Source organism: Cheilinus undulatus, linkage group 21 (assembly GCF_018320785.1).
Source record: "Cheilinus undulatus linkage group 21, ASM1832078v1, whole genome shotgun sequence".
In the NCBI taxonomy this organism is placed as follows: domain Eukaryota; kingdom Metazoa; phylum Chordata; class Actinopteri; order Labriformes; family Labridae; genus Cheilinus; species Cheilinus undulatus.
Window position 1 is genome coordinate 40,497,519 of NC_054885.1, and position 17,371 is coordinate 40,514,889.

Sequence of the window (17,371 nt, forward strand, 5' to 3'; positions counted from 1 at the left end):
GGATTTGGCCCCCGGGCCTTAAGTTTGACACCCCTGCTCTAATCAACTTCTACCCGCTGTCTAAATCGCACAAATATATTAAAACCGTTGAATTTTCAGACTGTTTAAATGAAGCAACCTTTTGTTTAACAGACAGTAGCGGCTGGTGTGATGTTAGCGTTGCTGTTGGAAACGCCGTCAACGTAGAACTGGAGAAAGAGGCGGAGCTTAGGCAGGTCTGGAGCACATAAACATCCTGATTAATGTTTTATGCTATGGAAACAAAAGTAGAAGTCACCCGTTCTTTATCAGCTAAAAAAAACAGCAGATAAACTCCTGCACTGAGTCGCTCAGACACGCTGGTGCACCGAAACGTCAGCGGCGTATTTGTACGTGTTAGACATTGTTCAGGAGTTTTTCATGCAGATTTTCATGGATGTATTCCTCTCCCAAGTTCTTGCCTCATGAATTTGACTTAGGTGCTTGATATTATGGATTGTTTGATTAACTCATGGAGGTTTTACCATTAGATGTCAACATTCACCAAAGGGCCTCCAGATAAACGCTTATAATTGTGCATCAAATACGGGGCATGCATCTAAAATTACTAATAAGAGGCCAAGAGAGAGTAAAAACCCATTTAAACAGATTTTGATAACCCATGTCCCAACAACGAGGTCCATGCTCCTCAGAAAACCCCAAAACATCTTCATATGAAGCCTTTAGATCCTTTACATGTATTTAACCCCTGAATCTGTCAGTTACTCTCTCTGTTAAAGGGATGCAATAAAATAAAAATGTATGACTTGCAGCAGAAGAGCAGATTTGTCACCAGTAGTGAGAATCTATTTCTATTTTTCTAAGTTGGACTAAATATTAGGATGTGCTGAGTTTGAGTTCTGATGCTTTTAAGAGCTGATGAAGGACTGTTGGGGGTTTAGATGTCACATCTGAGTGTGCTCTGCTGTTCTCCGGCTTCGGTACCTCAAAGGTGCGCTTTGTTCACCAGCTACAGTTGTTTTAGCCAAACAGGAAGGCCCCATGTCAGTCTGTGCCTGGGGCATCCAAATCACTAAAATCGCCCCTGGACAGGCTGTTTCATTTCAGGACTCATAGTGCAGAAAAGTGTCCTTAAAATGAACAGGACCTCTGACCAGGATTCTAGAAATAAAACATTTAGAGAAATACAAAAAAAGTGTAAAAGACAAAAATATAATCACTTATGATACTAGAGAAGGATGAAGTACAATAACGGACATAATAGAAAATAAAAAGACACAGCTGGAGAGGAGCCTGGGTTTCCCACGCTTCTCTCCAGCATCGCCAATGCATTTGTGCAATTTAGACGAGGCTCTCTTTTCTCTTCCTGCATAGAATTTTATTTGATTATCAGAAACTGAAGACAAACTCAGTCAAAACCATGTAAATGACTCACTCCCCTCCTCTGCTCTGGTCTTGTGAAATAGAATCTCTTTACTGTAAAGCTGTGGTATTTTTTCAGGCTCTGTAGATTTTCTTTAAAAGATTCTAAAAGTCTAGAAAGTTTGACAACTATATGGGATTAATGTTACTCTAAAGAGACTGCCGCACATGTTTAGGTCATGCCGTTACACCTCATCTTTGTTTTTAGGATCTTTTAACATGTTAGTTTGACTGACGTGCAGATTGTGAGCTGTTTTTAAGGTTTTTTACTGATCTGTTAGTGCAAGTTTATTTCTGTGGGTTTCCAGAAGCATCTGTTCCTCAACCAACTCCTCTCCATGTTACTCTATGGTCACACTCGATTTTAAATCCTGTTTTATGGAAATCTTGCCCCTTGTTGCTCCTTAGGGAGGATTTACAGCGCTCTTAAAATGCATCCTGCAGCCTCTTTTGAGATCAATGAAGCATTAATAGATGATTATGGCTGGAAACCTGACTCCTGAGTCAGATTTGTATATAATATTTAATATTTTGGAGTATAATATAGCAGTTTAAGTGTTAAAGTGGTGTTTAATGAGGTGTTGGAGCTCCACAGTATGCAGTCTCTGATTTTGTTCACTCCTCGAGGTTTAGGTAGAAAAGGCTTCAGGTTCTATGCAATACAAGCATCTAATGTGATCAATCTGCTGTCCCCATGGAGGCACTGACACTGGTGAAGGTACAGAGGACCATTAGTCGTGGTTAAACCATCACGACATGCTTAGTTATTTCCTCATTATTAGAACTTTAACCATGGAGCGCTCAGCTGTAGCTCAGCCCTGTTGTTTTTTTGTCTTATCTCACAGAACTTGTCTTCACATTGATGCATCCGAGCACTTTTTCTTACTGTTACTGTAAATAAGGTGTTTCTTGTATACCATGTCGTACTAATAAACTGTACGTAAAGACCTTTACTCGCCTTTTTCTGTATCAGCATGGTTTTCAGCTGAGAATAAAACTAATGCTTCGTATGCAGCTCTCTGTGTCCGTGTCTCTTACTCTAGTTTGGATTCTTTTCTGTCTCCTTAGCTCAAAATAATTCACTAGAGGATAATTCAGCAGAGATTTTATAAACAGGCTGTCAAAGGGCCAGTGACATTTTTACTTAAACAATGATGCATGAATTTCTAAAAAGATCATTATCCTGGTCTATACTTATGGAATAACTACATGTACTGCTGCTGTCCTGAGTTACAAGTATCGTTATTAACAGTATTAGCGCTGCATGTATTTATTTATTTATTGGTATTAGATTGATCACGGATCGCTCTTCACTAGGATATATTAACGCGGAACTAAAGTACGCCAGTGTGTTCACACGGAACTCTTTTTCGGTCGGACCAACAGAGCTGTGTGCTGTGCCTGTCGAGGTCAAGTGGATTTATTGATGCTGAAAAGTCGACATTCAGGTAATTTTGTGTCTAAATATCCACATTTTCTAGAAGAAACCAGAGCTCGGTGTGACCGTATGTCAGCGTAATGACGTCATACTGAGACGGGTCAGCCGTTTTAGCTAGTTTAGCCGTTTTAGCTAGTTTAAATGATTAAAGGATGTGTCTCAAAATGAATCCGACAGGATAAAAACGCTCTTAAACCTGATAAAGACAATTTAGAGAAAGAAAACTGGAGGCTCATCACACTCCTAAACACGGATTACAAGATTATTTCCTTAAATTTTGCTAAATGATTAAAGAAAAGCCAGCAGGTTTTATCACCAACCTTCATTTTAGATCGATTATTCGATTATTCTGAATCTGATGACCTGATCATAGTCTTCTTAGACTTTTATATTTATTAGATTTAGGTTTTAAATAACTAATCGATCATGTTTTTTAGATGGAGGTCTCACAAAACCGGATTCTGGTTTTAAATGGTAAAAACATGTCTGTGTTTCACAGAGCCACTAGAGTAACTGGTGCATTTATTTTCACAAGAGAGTAACCCTACATTATTTTGAAAATAATCATTTTATTTTGAAAGCAGCACTGTAAAAACTGTAGGGTTGTATATTTTATTTTGAAAGCAGCACTGTAAAAACTGTAGGGTTGTATATTTTATTTTGAAAGCAGCACTGTAAAAACTGTAGAGTTGTATATTTTATTTTGAAAGCAGCACTGTAAAAACTGTAGGGTTGTATATATTTTATTTTGAAAGCAGCACTGTAAAAACTGTAGGGTTGTATATTTTATTTTGAAAGCAGCACTGTAAAAACTGTAGAGTTGTATATTTTATTTTGAAAGCAGCACTGTAAAAACTGTAGGGTTGTATATATTTTATTTTGAAAGCAGCACTGTAAAAACTGTAGGGTTGTATATTTTATTTTGAAAGCAGCACTGTAAAAACTGTAGGGTTGTATATTTTATTTTGAAAGCAGCACTGTAAAAACTGTAGGGTTGTATATTTTATGCTACCTAATACTTGCATGTTTAGAGTTGAGAAATACACACTTCCAAACTTGAATAATTGATAACCGGTCAGGTAAACAGTTTTCACTGATATCCGTCTCAGGATGGACAATAAGGCCCTTAAAATAAAAGCCCAGATTAAAAAACTCTGACTTATCTATCCTAACTTTCTTTTTCTAACCCGCTATATTTTATTTTGAAACCCAGTGGAGCGAATACTGTAGGGTTGTAGCAGAGGAATTTTGAAAGCAGCACTGTAAATCTAGATATTCTCATTTTAGATCTGAAGAAACTGTAGGGTTGTATATATTTTATTTTGAAAGATCCAAACAAACAGATTTTATTTTGAAAGCAGCACTGTAAGAATCTTGGTTTGGTGGAATATTAGTGGAATATTTTCTCATTTCTGTGTTTTTCTCCTCCATGATGAACTCTGACAGCAGTTTATCAGTGAGGATCCGCCGCCCATACTCACGCCGGTCAGGTGAAGAAAAGCACTTTCACTGATATCCGTCTCAGGATGGACAATGGCTCGGAAGATCCGGGCCTACAAAAACTCTGACTTATCTATCCCAGAAGTAACTTTCTTTTTCTGGACTACTGAGACCAGTGGAGCGGCCTCTGAGGGAAGATGCTGCCCGTGATTTCCATAGATCAAGAATCAGTGAGGAGAGCCTGGCCTTTATTGATCCAAACAAACAGAGCGGGCATGAGGATGTTTGGAGTGGGTCGTCTTTTTACCCGGAAGTCGTGGCTGGAGGATCACCCGGAGCCGAGCTACTGGCAGGTCACCAAGGTCAAAGTGGACTACACGTCTGAGGTGAGAGCCGGCGATGAGTAAGGCGTCTGAATCCTGTGAAAATAAGTTCTGATTTGTCTGTTGAAACACCAGTCATGATTTTCCTCTCACATATTTTTATAGAACATGGATCACGGCAGAGCCTGGGGGGTTCTCACCTACAAAGGTGAGCTCTGAAAAACAGAGAGTGAGAAATGGCTGTGGTCTGTTAATTTAATGCAAGAAGATGGTGGAGGGTGTTTGACTTAAAGCCGGGATGAGGATCTTGTTAAAGGAGCGTTCTGTTTTCTGACACTCTGATTGAATGAAATAATAATCGCCCTCATAACCAGCTTCATGCCGTGACCGCGTTTCATTTTTGTTTGCAGGTAAACAGGAGGACGATGTGAAGGAGATCGATAAGGTGATGTACCACGACTGGCGCCTGATTCCCAAACACATGGAGCAGCAGTTTAAGGACTTCCAGCCGCTCCCTGAGCCGCCCGTGCGTTCCGTGCCGTACCCTCCTCTTCTCCGCGCCATGATGTTTGCCCAGCACAGGAAAGAGAGAGGCAGCGTGATGAGTGAGGAGCCGATGCTGCCTCTAAAGAGAGACGTTGTGTTCAACAGAGAATATTTCAGAAAGCAGGAGCAGGAGAGGAGGAGCATGCAGGAGACGGCGGTGTGAAGAGTGAAGGGCAGTGATCAGACTTTTTTTGGACCAATCAGTGGAGACAGAATAAAAACTGTGGGAGCCCTCGTCTCCATGTCCTCTGATATCCTGCTGACCCCTGGACGTTAATGACCTCTCGGCTTTGTTCACCACAGCCGGCCTCTCTCAGTGTCTGTGTGATATTATTGTTATTAAATTTGAGTTAAAGATCCTCCATGTTTCTGTGTGTGTGGGTGATTTTAGTCTCCCTTCACAGACGTCTTTAATATAAAACTAGAACTACATGTCTCTGCTGAAGTACAGGAATTGGTCAAACAGAAAGGCTGGGCTGGTTAGTGACCTTTGACCTCTAAACCCTAATGTTTTAATCTTGAGTTGACGTGAACATTTGGGCAAAGTTTAAAGGGAAGAGTGTTTTTGGAGTGAGGTCTAAATAAGAATGTTCTGTCCGTTCCTGTCTACATCTCTGCATGCACGTTAGAAATGCACTGACTGAAAGTCAGGACCAATGCAGCATGGGTAAAACAACTTTAGAGCAGATGGCTTTAACCTTTTTATTGATACTGACAGATTAAAGCACAACAAAGTAGATTTATAGACCTGAGCGCTTACGTCTACTAAAGTAGGTTCTAACAGGAGTACCTGCACATTTACTGGAGTACAATAATCTAATCTCTGTCAGTTTCACATTGAAGTACGTTCTCTAATCACTCCTTAATGTGCATATTTGTATATATTTACATTTTGTAAATGTTACTAACAGGCTTTATCAGAACCTATAAATATGCCATGAAATATTTAAGTCCAATAGAAAATAGAAAACTAATTTTCAATATCTATCTAGAAATCATTAAATTGAGTACATCAGAAGCTAATGTGTTTTATTTTGTAGTCTCAGCTCTTGATCTGTTAGTTTTTATCTGAGGATTCAGCAAAGCTGATGAAACAGAGGAGGAAGGGCAAAGGATCATGGGGGATAATTAATAAAGTTAATGACTGGAAAACTCATCAGAACTGGATAATAATCAGCACATTTAGAGCATTTTACTACAAAAACCATGATCATAATATTCCATCAAAACGTTTTAACTTTTGACATATATTTCTGCTTTTAAAAGAATGTTTTAATATTTTCTATAAGGCCTGACTATTGACAGTGTTCCTTTTTCTACTCATAAAATCAACTTAAAATATAAACTGTATCCTCATTATTCCTGGATGGGCTGTTCTGTAGATATCAATATTAATTTAATAGTAAAATATGAAGAGGAAAACATTTTTATCACTATGAACACGTTAGTGTGTTTACACTGTGGTCCTGTGGCAAACGGTTGCAGTTTTCCCTTACGACCAGCAGAGGGCAGTGACACTGATCAGCAAACTAATCAACTGGAAACTAGAATAGAAATCCCCAATAAAACGATAAAATACGAATATGTTTTATTCAAATATATGCAATATATATATATATATATTTACATATTTAACACATAAATATATTTAAAGCTATAACATTTCTTTACAAAAAGCTACTTTACAGTCGATCCTTTTGGTGCCTTGCCCAGTGCACTGTGAGTGTCATTGCCCTCTAGTGGTCATTAGACGGTACAGCAATCGGCTGCAGTTCCTCACTTTTACCACAGGAGGGCAGTATTAACACGCCAACAATAATACTCAGTAAAGACAAGTTAATGATTTGTGTTTTACACTAAAATGAAGACTGATAACTACAATATAGATTAAAGGTGCAGTGTGTAATATTTAGCCTATTAGCATTTAGCAAAACAAGCTTGGTGAAAATGAAACATAACATTTATAAGCAGATTGATCTAAATTAGTGCTGACATCTGATAACAGATTTTTTAAATTTATGTTTTAAATTAACTCAGAATAAGCCTTTTATTCATACATAGGGAGGGTCCCCTCCAAGGACGCTGCCATCTTGGATTTTTGCCTGTTTCTATGGCACCACAGAAGGAACCAAATAACAGTTAAGCATGTATTGATTTTTAAACTTCACTGGTTTAAGTAACGTACGTCTTTACGTAAATACGTCCGTGTTGCGTTTACGTGTTCACGTCCTTCTTTTCCTGTGTGCTCCGTCCTTTAGCGACAATGATCTGCCTGTTTCTGTCTGTGTTTGCCTTCGTTTTGAAATCAGGTGGGTGTTTAATGTTATTCATGTGTTATCTAACTTTACCCTAACTATATGACCCTTGACTTTCGTTCACTCTGGATCATTTATTTCATGAATTTATCACAGTGTCCAGCCGGGAGAGCAGCAGATGGAGGCTGTCTGGACTTTAATGGTGAAATAATAATAATGGTGTTAATGACTCTAACAGTGTTTCTACTAGTGTTAATGTGAACTAGAGTCAGTTTAAAGTTGCTCTGCTTTGAATCATGGGTATTAACCGATGCCTGTCGGTGCTTCGTTAACAAAAACAGTAAAGAAACACGTTAGCTCGGTTGTTTTTTGCTTCAGACTCGACATGTTTGTCCCGTGAACGTCACCGCATGTCAGTTTATTGGTTTGTTGTGTAAAAACTTATTTTAATCTTTGTTTAACCCCCAAAGTCTGTCCACGTGTCTCCTCTCTGTGGTAGTGATGTGCGGATCGATACTGAAGTCTCGATCCCTCCGATACCAGAGTCTTACGTTTTAGAATCGATTCTCATACAAAAATATCGATATTTTAATAAATGTGGACAAATGTGTAGTTTACCATTAACAGGAATACAGCGTAGAGTAAAAACACCATCGCAAACTTGTTGTAATGATTCCCAGTTAGTGGGAACTACTTCTTCTTCCGCCTGTCAGTCACATGTGTAATACGGCTCTATAAGAGCGTCGCTGGTCACAACGTGCTGCTGCTCCCTAAAACGCAGTCATGTGGGGACATATTTCAGCTCCACAGACAGCAACGACGCGGCGCGTTATGTATGTGAGAAGACAGTTAAGTATTAAGACAGTTAAACATCTGAGAATCAACCATAAACAGGATATGATGAGGCGATCCAGAGAGCAGGAGAGGAGAGAGACAGGTGCTGCAGGCAGAAACTATCCAGGTACAGAAAGAGCAGAAAGAATAAGGAGCTGTTGGAAATGTGTAGTGATATACGTCTGTCTACTAGACTAAGGTTTTATTTTAATGATCAAACAACGGGAGTTCACTGCATTCTTAAAGATACAGAATCCTATTCTACACAAATGTTCATTAATATAAATATGGTTATTAAACTGGTAATGGAATAAATAAATGCCACAATAAACAACTGCATGAGCTCAGCTTTGAGTAAAAATCTAAGTCCCTGAGATCAGCTCACATCTATTCAGTAGGCCTAGATTTAGTCAGGTAAGGCTACCTGTGAAGTAAAACATTTGAAGCGGATTACATAGGCTAGGTGTTACTAAAATATACATTATACTTGCAATAAAACAGCCATTGAGGGCTAAAAAAAAAGCTAAGATAAAACTGAAAAACATTTTATAAATAAGATAGATAATAACATTGTTTCTATAAAATATTTTTCTTGTATTATTTTCAGTCTCATTTGTTTTGACTGATGGTTAATTGAATATTTTGAAATGTAGTAGTGACGAACTTATGCAATTATTGTGACATTTATTTTATTGTCATTAAATTATGTATTTTAATAGTAATTTCAATGAGTAACAGCTTTTTATATGAAATGGCAGGTGTATGAAAACTGTTAATTCTTTAGTTTTAGTGTAGTCTGTTTTGAGAGTCTACACACAGCTGAACCTAAATAAGATTAAGAATTCACTGCAAGTATCCGTATCGGATCAGCATCGGCGATACCAGCCTGAATTTTACTTGGTATCTGATCGGAAAGGAAATCGGTGGTATCACACATCACTACTCTGTGGGACTGGTGCATGGTGTTTTGTATGCTGCGTTCACGTGCTGCTCGGATTGTTTAGCTGTTCATGCTTTGAAGCTGGTTTGGGTATTTTGGTGAGTTTGAGCCATCAATTAGGAACAAGAGGGTACTTCAGGTTAACCATGCTGTGTTTACGTGCTCAGAACGGATCATAGCAATGCTCATGGAAACCATTTATCACTAAATCACTGATAAAAATAAAAGACCAACACTGACAGAGTTGTCAACACATCATCAGCTCCACATGTTTGAAAAACGATACAACCCCCACTATTTTATCGATTTATTTAATGGAAACGTGCTGAAACTAAAAAAATCTGCTTCTGACATACAAGAGAGGGTTTTTAAAAAAAAAAAAAATTATTATTATTAATAAATGAATCATTAATCAAACTTTGCTGTACAATGAAAAAATCCACCGGTGCTTAAACGTTGCCAATATTTTGGAGGTGAGCTGAGGTTTGGCTGAATATTTAAAAGAGGAAAAAAACAATATAACCTCAAAAAGGAGCTAAAATCTTTTTATTTAATCTGAGCCATAGGGAGCTTTAAATTTCCAGTCTATAAAATGAGCTGAATATGGAGTTGGTCGCAGTGTTTCTCTGTAAATTGAAAAAGAGTCTACAAACTCTGCTCTTTGTTCTTAACACCAAATTTACTGACTTTAGGATCTCTTTTGTTGAGGAGCGATTTACCAGAGGTGGAAAACAAACAGGACTAGTGTACTCAGGTAAAAGTACAGTCATTTTGGTTAAAACTTACTTAAGTAAATGTAAAAGTACTGGGCGATAAATCTACTCAAAGCAAAACGTATTAAATTTAAAGTTAACTTTAAGTACTGAGTAGCTACAGAGGAGTTGTACAGAAAGTTCTGATCTTTCCTTATCAGCAAGAACAACAAGAGAATCAATCTCCAAGCAGGTTGTTCAGGTAAAGTCGCTCCCTTATAATAAAGTCAAATAAACCGAAAAAAATCAAAGTGTCACCTAAACTCATGTAGAGTTAAATTTGACACTTCATATTAGAGCTGGGCAATTAATGGAAAAATAACTGAGACAGACATTTAAAACCTCCAACCCACATCAACCTGCCTTGGCAATTATTTCAATTTTTCCCCTTTTCTTGGAAAAAATTTGACTTTTTATGAAAAACATTTTCATTTCAGCTGATGTGTGTTTTGATTTCAAATGTTTCAATAAATAAGTATAGGCTGTTGATATGTGCATGTACCTTTCAGTTCTTTGTTTTAAGATTCTACAGATATTTACAGAAGAAACCGAGTCGGAGGTTGGGGGTGGAATAATCCTTCATTAGTCGTAATCGAGGTAAAAAGTTCAATTAATTGTGATTTTGATTTTTGCCATAATCGCCCAGCCCTACTTCATATAGTCATATATAACTAAACTACACATTTGAAAGGAATGTTTTATAATTAGAGCTGCAGTAAGTCTGTAAAATCTGTGGTAACCCTAACCCAACGCAGCTGGTGAAGAAATGCCCCTATGTAACTCTGACTCTAGCTCAGTGGATAACTTCACTCATGGCGCAAATACGTCTCACATCAAAAACAACAGAAATCCACCAGAAATGAGAGCAAAAGAAGGTCAGCTGTTTTTGGTTGTTATGAGGAAAAAGTGCAGCGGTACAGTACTGAAGAGAAACTTACTAAAGTAGAAGTAAAAGTACTTATTTCAAAATGTCCTCAGAAAAGTACAAGTAACTTCAAAAGTTTCTCAAATGCAGTACTCTAAGTAAGTATAATTTACTTTCCACCCCTGCTATCAGGGGGTTTACTATTATGACTTTGGGGTTTTAGTTTTGTTCACTTTGGCACATTTGGGCTTCCGTACCAGAACCTCAATCTATTGAAACAAGACTTTATATTTTCTTTAATGATGGATTAAAAGGGAAGATTGGTGGATTTCTATTTTTCACGTTTCTTGCTGTTTTCCAACTAAAACATGATAAAAACTACGACTAGAAGGAGCGGGACACATACAGGAGTATAGTACTCATGTGAAAGTATGGTTACTATGGTAACATACTAAAATAAAAGTACTGATTTCAAAATGTCCTCAAAAAAGTTCAAGTGCACAGAAAAGAACCACTGAATTACAGTAATCTGAATATTGTAATCAGTTACTTTCCACCTCTGGCCCTCATGTTAAATAGCTCAGCCCAGGCCTCTCATTCCTGATTTTTTTCGGCTGCCCCTGAACGCACGGTTAGAGTTCCTGTTATGGTGAGCCTCCATTGGTGCATTCAGGGTCCAAATCTGCTGCAATGGAGCGGAGAAAAAGGTCACAGAGAAGTCTGCAGCAGGAGCTGGGAGGGTTGAGACTCAAACGGGCTCGCACTGGAGACGGCGGTGAGGAGATTTCTCTGTAGAATTTCATCATGAACCGTGTTTATTATGGAGAACAGAAAGTAAAGACCAGCTGTCTGTAACTTTAGACTGAACCCACCAGGAGGTCACCAAAGGTCACTGAGATCTAAAGGGCTGGACAGAACCTGAAGGATCTGGAGCCTGTGTAACGGTAGTGGTCCAGGTGAAGATTTCCATCTTTAGTTTGAGCGTCAGGAGCTGCAGAGAGAGCGAAATCCCAGAGTATTAATAAACCGTCCTTCTCTTTCAAGTCAGGAAGTTATTTTTAAACTTGGAGTGAATTTGAAGAACACTGATGACGTGATAGACCGTGTGTTATCTGTCTCTGTGTTTTTAGTTGTTTGGGCTCTGTGCTGATATAAAAACACGACAGTGAAACTAACAGGGGCGCTGAGCGCTGCTGACAGCGAGGACTTGGGCCCCGCCCACACGGCGACGAATTCAGGAGTACACACAAAAGTTTTTTGTTGTACTGGCGTTTCATTCACATGGAAACAGCGTTTTGGGTGACTGGGTAAAGGAGAATCAGATGTTGCTGTTAAAACCATAACAAGCTCAGTAGCTTCTGCAGCACCAACACAACCCTGTAACCCGCCATTGTTGTTTGGGCCAGACCTGCGCAGGCGTCTTAGAGAGCTACGCTATGTGTGACATAATCGTTTCAAAGGGATGTGGTTGGCCATCCACACGGAGACGAAACGGTAGTCGTTTACGGATTTGTTCACTCTGGGACCGTGTTCTGTATGGAGGTCTGGGGGTCGGGTTGCTCAGAGAGGCTGCTAACAGTAACGCCTGATACTGAAGCTCCTGGTTCTTTATCTGCACCACTCTAACTGTTACTAACGTTTCAAAGCTCTGTCTTTTATACTGATAGGTTTTTATATCTGTTTGTACATCTAAAGAAGTATAATAAGGCTTATTTTATTCTAGTTCTTATTGTAATTTAAGCTAACTGCTTCACTAATGGCTAAAAGCTGGATGGTTTCCCTCTGGTCCAGCTGGCCAACTGTAGAAAGTGACTCCTTCTAATCGGCTTAAAGCAAACTCTAGAAATGAAATGAGTAGATGTTTAATCTGTGCTGTAGTGCAGGAGTCCCTCTAGATCTACTGGTAGATCTTTAACATTAGAGGAGCGTCTAGATTTTTCTAAATTCTCATTACTAGAAAACGATCTCTTCTGTAATCTGCAATACCAACTTATGAAAAAGGACCAGTCTTATTAGATGAACCCTAACCCAACCCTGCTTTCAATGATCCATAGACCACATTAAACCCAGCCAGGAAGGAGGTGAAAAACTTTCCAACAGTCTAAATCCAGAGTTCAGTCACATGTAGATCTCAGAGTTTTCTCGCTTACAGAAACCAGATTCCAACATTTCTGGAGTGTTAGGACGCTAAGTCTGATTTCACTTCACAGGGACTTTAATCTGAATTTCCCCCTCATGATCTTTGTTCCCAGGCTGGACAGGTGTGAACGAGCGCACCTTCATCGCCGTGAAACCAGATGGCGTGCAGCGGAGACTTGTGGGAGAAATCATCCATCGCTTTGAGAGAAAGGGGTTCAAACTGGTGGGACTCAAACTGGTGCAGGTACGGTGGTTTTCCTCTTATTAAACTAGTCATACCTGGAACAATGCTCCGCTTCTGTCTGCTTTAGTTCTGTCTGTTTGCTGCTCCAGGCCTCTGAGGAGCTCCTTAAAGAACACTACTGGGAGCTGAGGAACAGACCCTTTTTCAAGGGACTCATCAACTACATGAGGTCTGGACCCGTGGTGGCCATGGTGAGATCCCTCCTTATTCTGCACACCTGTTCAGGTGCCAGAGATTACAGATGAGGGCCTCCGGTTTGCCTGATGACAGCTAATAGTCTGTTTCATCAACGCTCTAGAACAGTGGTTCTCAACCGTGGGGTCGGGACCCCATTTGGGGTCGCGAGACAGTAAGATGGGGTCACCAGATGCCTTTAAAAAAATTTTTTTTTTTTGAACTACACTCTTGCCTCTTTACACCAATTTTACCAAATTTGAATCACTTTTCATCATTTTATAACACACGTTTTGCCAGTTTTAGCACATTTCTGCCACTTGAAACCCACTTGTGTCAATTTTACACCCTTTTCACCACTTTTTTCTGCCTGTTTTTGTCACTTCTTAACCAATTCTTGCCATTTTCTGCCTATTGTTGCCTCATTATTGCCACTATTAACCAATTTTTACACCCCTTTTTGCCCAATTAACCACAGTCCTCCCAATTTTGCTGGTTTAATTCAATTTCTCATCCCAGTCCATCTAATTTCCCCCATTTTTTGCACTCCAAAGCCATTTCAGCCACTTTTTAATCCCCTTTTACCCCTTTTTGTGTCTGTTTTGCCACTTTTAACCCATTGATGATCTTAAAAAATCAAATTTTAACACCTTTTTACCATTTTTTGCCATTATTAACTAATTTAAGCAATTTTTTTCCCCTTTTTAAATGTTTTTTTTTAACAAAAGTTCTTTTCATGTTAAGAAGGCTTTTTACTACACATCTGAACAGATAGAGATATTAGTTTTTCCTTGATAAGAGTGGTTATTATTTAGGTCAAATATGAAATATGGTTTTCACAGCTTAACTTCACAATGGATCATGATTTTCCTGACCTCCATGGGCCCCCAGTTTGGCTGGGTCCCAGAAACCGTCCCCTCTATCCCTCTTTATGGGCGGCCTTGTGTGTACATGACTATTCTTGAGTGTTCAATGCTGTTCAACCAGCTTCAGGTCCAGTGGGGATCCCCGGTCTCTGGCACCTTTATTCTGGGGTCCCGGGCTGAAAAGGTTGAGAACCACTGCTCTAGAACATTCTTAAACTCTGAGCTTTTAATCAGACGGCTCCTAAAGAAGTACCTCTACCTTGTTGTATTCTGTATGTTGTAGTCATGTCCATTTCTGCGTTTGTTCAGGTGTGGGAGGGGCTAGACGTGGTGAAAACAGCACGGAAGATGCTGGGAGAGACCAACCCGGCTGACTCTCTGCCCGGAACAATCCGAGGAGATTTCTGCGTGGAGGTGGGCAGGTAAGATCAGCTGATGGCTCCTCTCTCCTCTGTGGGGAAGACTAAAGGTCTTTTTACAGCAGCGTTGACTTATTTTCTCGTTTCTTTGTTTTCTAATGAACTTTAACGCTGCAGTGAAGCTGTGAGAAAGGAAGTTTGGTGCTCTGGTCTTAGCAGGATAACATTCAACTCTCCAGGGCGATCTTTTCCCTACTACTATCATTGAATCACCTTAACTTAAAAAAATACTGATCATTTGGTGTTCAGAAAGTAAAAATGTTTTAACATGCCAGGAGTTAGGGAGTCCCAGGAGAAGGTTTCTGGTTCAAATCCAAGGCAGATCGCTCTAATGTGGAGTTTACATGTTGTCTCCTCTTTAAGGTTTCTTTTATAAATAGAAAACACAACCAGTCATCATCTGACTGAACTATAGCGAACAGTGTCTATTCCTCCTTTAATAAACCAATGTATGAACCAGTTGAACCTGGCCTGCATGTGTCTAAACGTCCTGAACGAGTCTGTGCTGTTTCAGGAACGTGATCCACGGCAGCGACTCGGTGGAGAGCGCTCAGAAAGAAATCTCGCTGTGGTTTCATCAGAATGAGCTCCAGTGCTGGGAGGACGAGAGCAGCCGATGGATCTACAACTAAAGCCTTAAGTTCTGCTATTCTCTGTCCTTTAGGTGAACCGTCCAGGATTGATTTTACTTTTAGGGCCACCACAAGATGATTTCTTTTCCCCAAAACCTCAGATTGTTAGGAGGCACTGCTGCATCTCTTCCTGCTTCTTTTTTTTTTTTTTTTTTTTTTTTTTTAAGTAAAAGTGGATCTTCTGTGTCGTTTCTACGTGTCTGAGGTGGAACAACTTAACAAAGCACACATGCACTGAATGAGCAATATTTCTATCTGTGACTTGAAAAAACATGTTCTTGGTCAAATGTTGCACGAATAAATTTGCCTCAAATCAGCTGGTTTGATGCAAATAAACACAGCTTGAATTTCTGCATCAGGAAAAGGAGAAGAGGACTAGAGTCAGAAAAATAAACTACCTTACCTCGGCCTTATCAGCGGTGAAAATAGAGAGAGGTTCTCAGGAACGTGTTTGTCCATTCATGTTTAACTAAGATGCAAATGAATGCAGTGGTCCTTAAAAATGTACTTTCCAAAGGTGTTCCCACGTCCCTGCAGTGACTTTTTATACTTGCAGACGTTACAAATGTATGTAATCTAATGAGAAATAATGAAACACAACTGTTGCCTGATTTAACCGAAGAGTGTGTGACATCCTTCATGTTTACAGTGTTTTAGCAATAAGCTTTGAATGTGGAGCAGTGGGAGGTCTTAAATGTTTGTATCAATGCAAAAATAAACAACTCTGTATGTTTTTATCCATTTCTGCTGAAATTTGCCCTCCAGATAAATACATTAGATCTTTGTGGTTCTGAATGAGCTTTAATAATCAGATAAATGGACATTTTTCTCCTGCAATAAAAACATTTAAGACACTAGAGGAATAATGGCTGCTTTTCTAGACATGCATGGCTTTCATTTAGCATTTAAATCATCCGTCAGTTTATGGGGTTAGTTGAAGGTCAGCATTGAAGTTTTGAAGGGAAAAAAGGAACAGTATATTTGAAATCAATATAAGGGGGGATGAGAATCTCCTCAAAGCCTTTTCTGAACTCTGTATAAACAATATCAACTGAATAGAAGATATACTTCACAGTTTACACACATGGGCTGAGTTACATGCAAACAACATGGACAAACACTAATGAGAAATGTCAGAGTGATGGCCTTGCTGCTCTTGTTCAAACACGGTTAGGGGTCAGCGCATTACTCAAGGCCATGCTGACAGTACTCAGGAAGTGAACTGGAACCTCTCCAGCTACCAGGCCAAAGTCCAGATATGGTCCCACCAGGACTTGAACCGGCGATCCTCCTCCATCCCAAATCCTTACAGACTGAGCTACTGCCACCCCTGAAACTGTACAATAAAGGGTTAGTATAATAATAATGATAATAATAATGATAATATTGATAATAATAATAATAATGATAATAATAATAATAATAATAATACCGATAATAATAATAATAATAATAATAATATAAAAACAACAACAACAATAATAATAATAATAATGACGATAATAATAATAATAATAATATAATGACGATAATAATAATAATAATAATAATAATAAAGTGCTGTTCTGTGTAACAAAGAACAGAAACAGAAATGTGCAAAAAAATACAGGGGATGAAATAAGTCCAAAATAAAGCAAAGAATAAATTTAAAAATGAACAGGGTGCTAGAAAAAAAATCTGTGAAATGAAATTATTTACCAAAAGCAATATTTATGAATATAAAGTCAACTTTTTATTATACATAATAATATCAAAATAAACGAAGTTAAAATTTTACAAAAAGTAAAATACTTAAATAAATATCTGTATGCAAAATTATACATGACCATTAAATATCAATGTGAAGATGCATCATAAAGGCACATTTAATTGGATGTCAGGGTGTTCACTAAATATATTTTGTGATTTACTAAAAATGGTATCCTTCATTTATTCTCTAAAAAAGCTTGGAAGATACAATTCAGCTGAAGATTTAAAAAAAATAAAAAATGTGGTTTAACGCCTACAAATCTTTGCCTATGAATAAAAAAATCCCCAATAAAAAAAAAGATGATTAACTTTATAATAGATAGATAGATAGATAGATAGATAGACAGATAGATA

The 17,371-nt window shown here is 38.5% G+C and overlaps 2 protein-coding genes across 4 annotated transcripts in view; both read left to right on the forward strand.

Moving 5' to 3' along the window:
- The window catches only part of mrps34 (mitochondrial ribosomal protein S34), a 21,163-nt gene extending 15,656 nt beyond the window's left edge, over positions 1 to 5,507 (forward strand). The window contains exons 3-5 of the mRNA XM_041816761.1: positions 4,549 to 4,665; positions 4,768 to 4,810; positions 5,013 to 5,507. Of these exons, the coding sequence (XP_041672695.1) occupies positions 4,549 to 4,665; positions 4,768 to 4,810; positions 5,013 to 5,311 (459 nt within the window). The 3' untranslated portion in view covers positions 5,312 to 5,507. The remainder of the gene's footprint in view (positions 1 to 4,548; positions 4,666 to 4,767; positions 4,811 to 5,012) is intronic.
- Positions 5,508 to 7,337: 1,830 nt separating this feature from the next.
- nme3 (NME/NM23 nucleoside diphosphate kinase 3) lies at positions 7,338 to 16,125 on the forward strand. Of its 3 annotated transcripts, none has more exons than XM_041816759.1 (5): positions 7,338 to 7,457; positions 13,047 to 13,177; positions 13,267 to 13,368; positions 14,527 to 14,639; positions 15,151 to 16,125. In XM_041816759.1, exons 1-5 carry the CDS (start codon positions 7,412 to 7,414, stop codon positions 15,266 to 15,268), a joined length of 510 nt encoding a protein of 169 aa, XP_041672693.1. In that variant the 5' UTR covers positions 7,338 to 7,411; the 3' UTR covers positions 15,269 to 16,125. The 3 variants fall into 3 exon arrangements, with proteins under 3 accessions (XP_041672693.1, XP_041672691.1, XP_041672692.1); XM_041816757.1 differs by lacking the exon at positions 7,338 to 7,457 and adding an exon at positions 7,702 to 8,364; XM_041816758.1 differs by lacking the exon at positions 7,338 to 7,457 and adding an exon at positions 11,470 to 11,569.
- Positions 16,126 to 17,371: the final 1,246 nt, after the last annotated feature.

Coding starts and splice junctions, on each gene's coding strand:
- nme3 (XM_041816757.1), top strand. CDS start 8,187: ATGTGGGGACATATTTCAGCTCCACAGACAGCAACGACGCGGCGCGTT. Junction 13,369..14,526: donor CTGGACCCGTGGTGGCCATG/GTGAGATCCCTC, acceptor GCGTTTGTTCAG/GTGTGGGAGGGGCTAGACGT. Junction 14,640..15,150: donor TTCTGCGTGGAGGTGGGCAG/GTAAGATCAGCT, acceptor GTGCTGTTTCAG/GAACGTGATCCACGGCAGCG.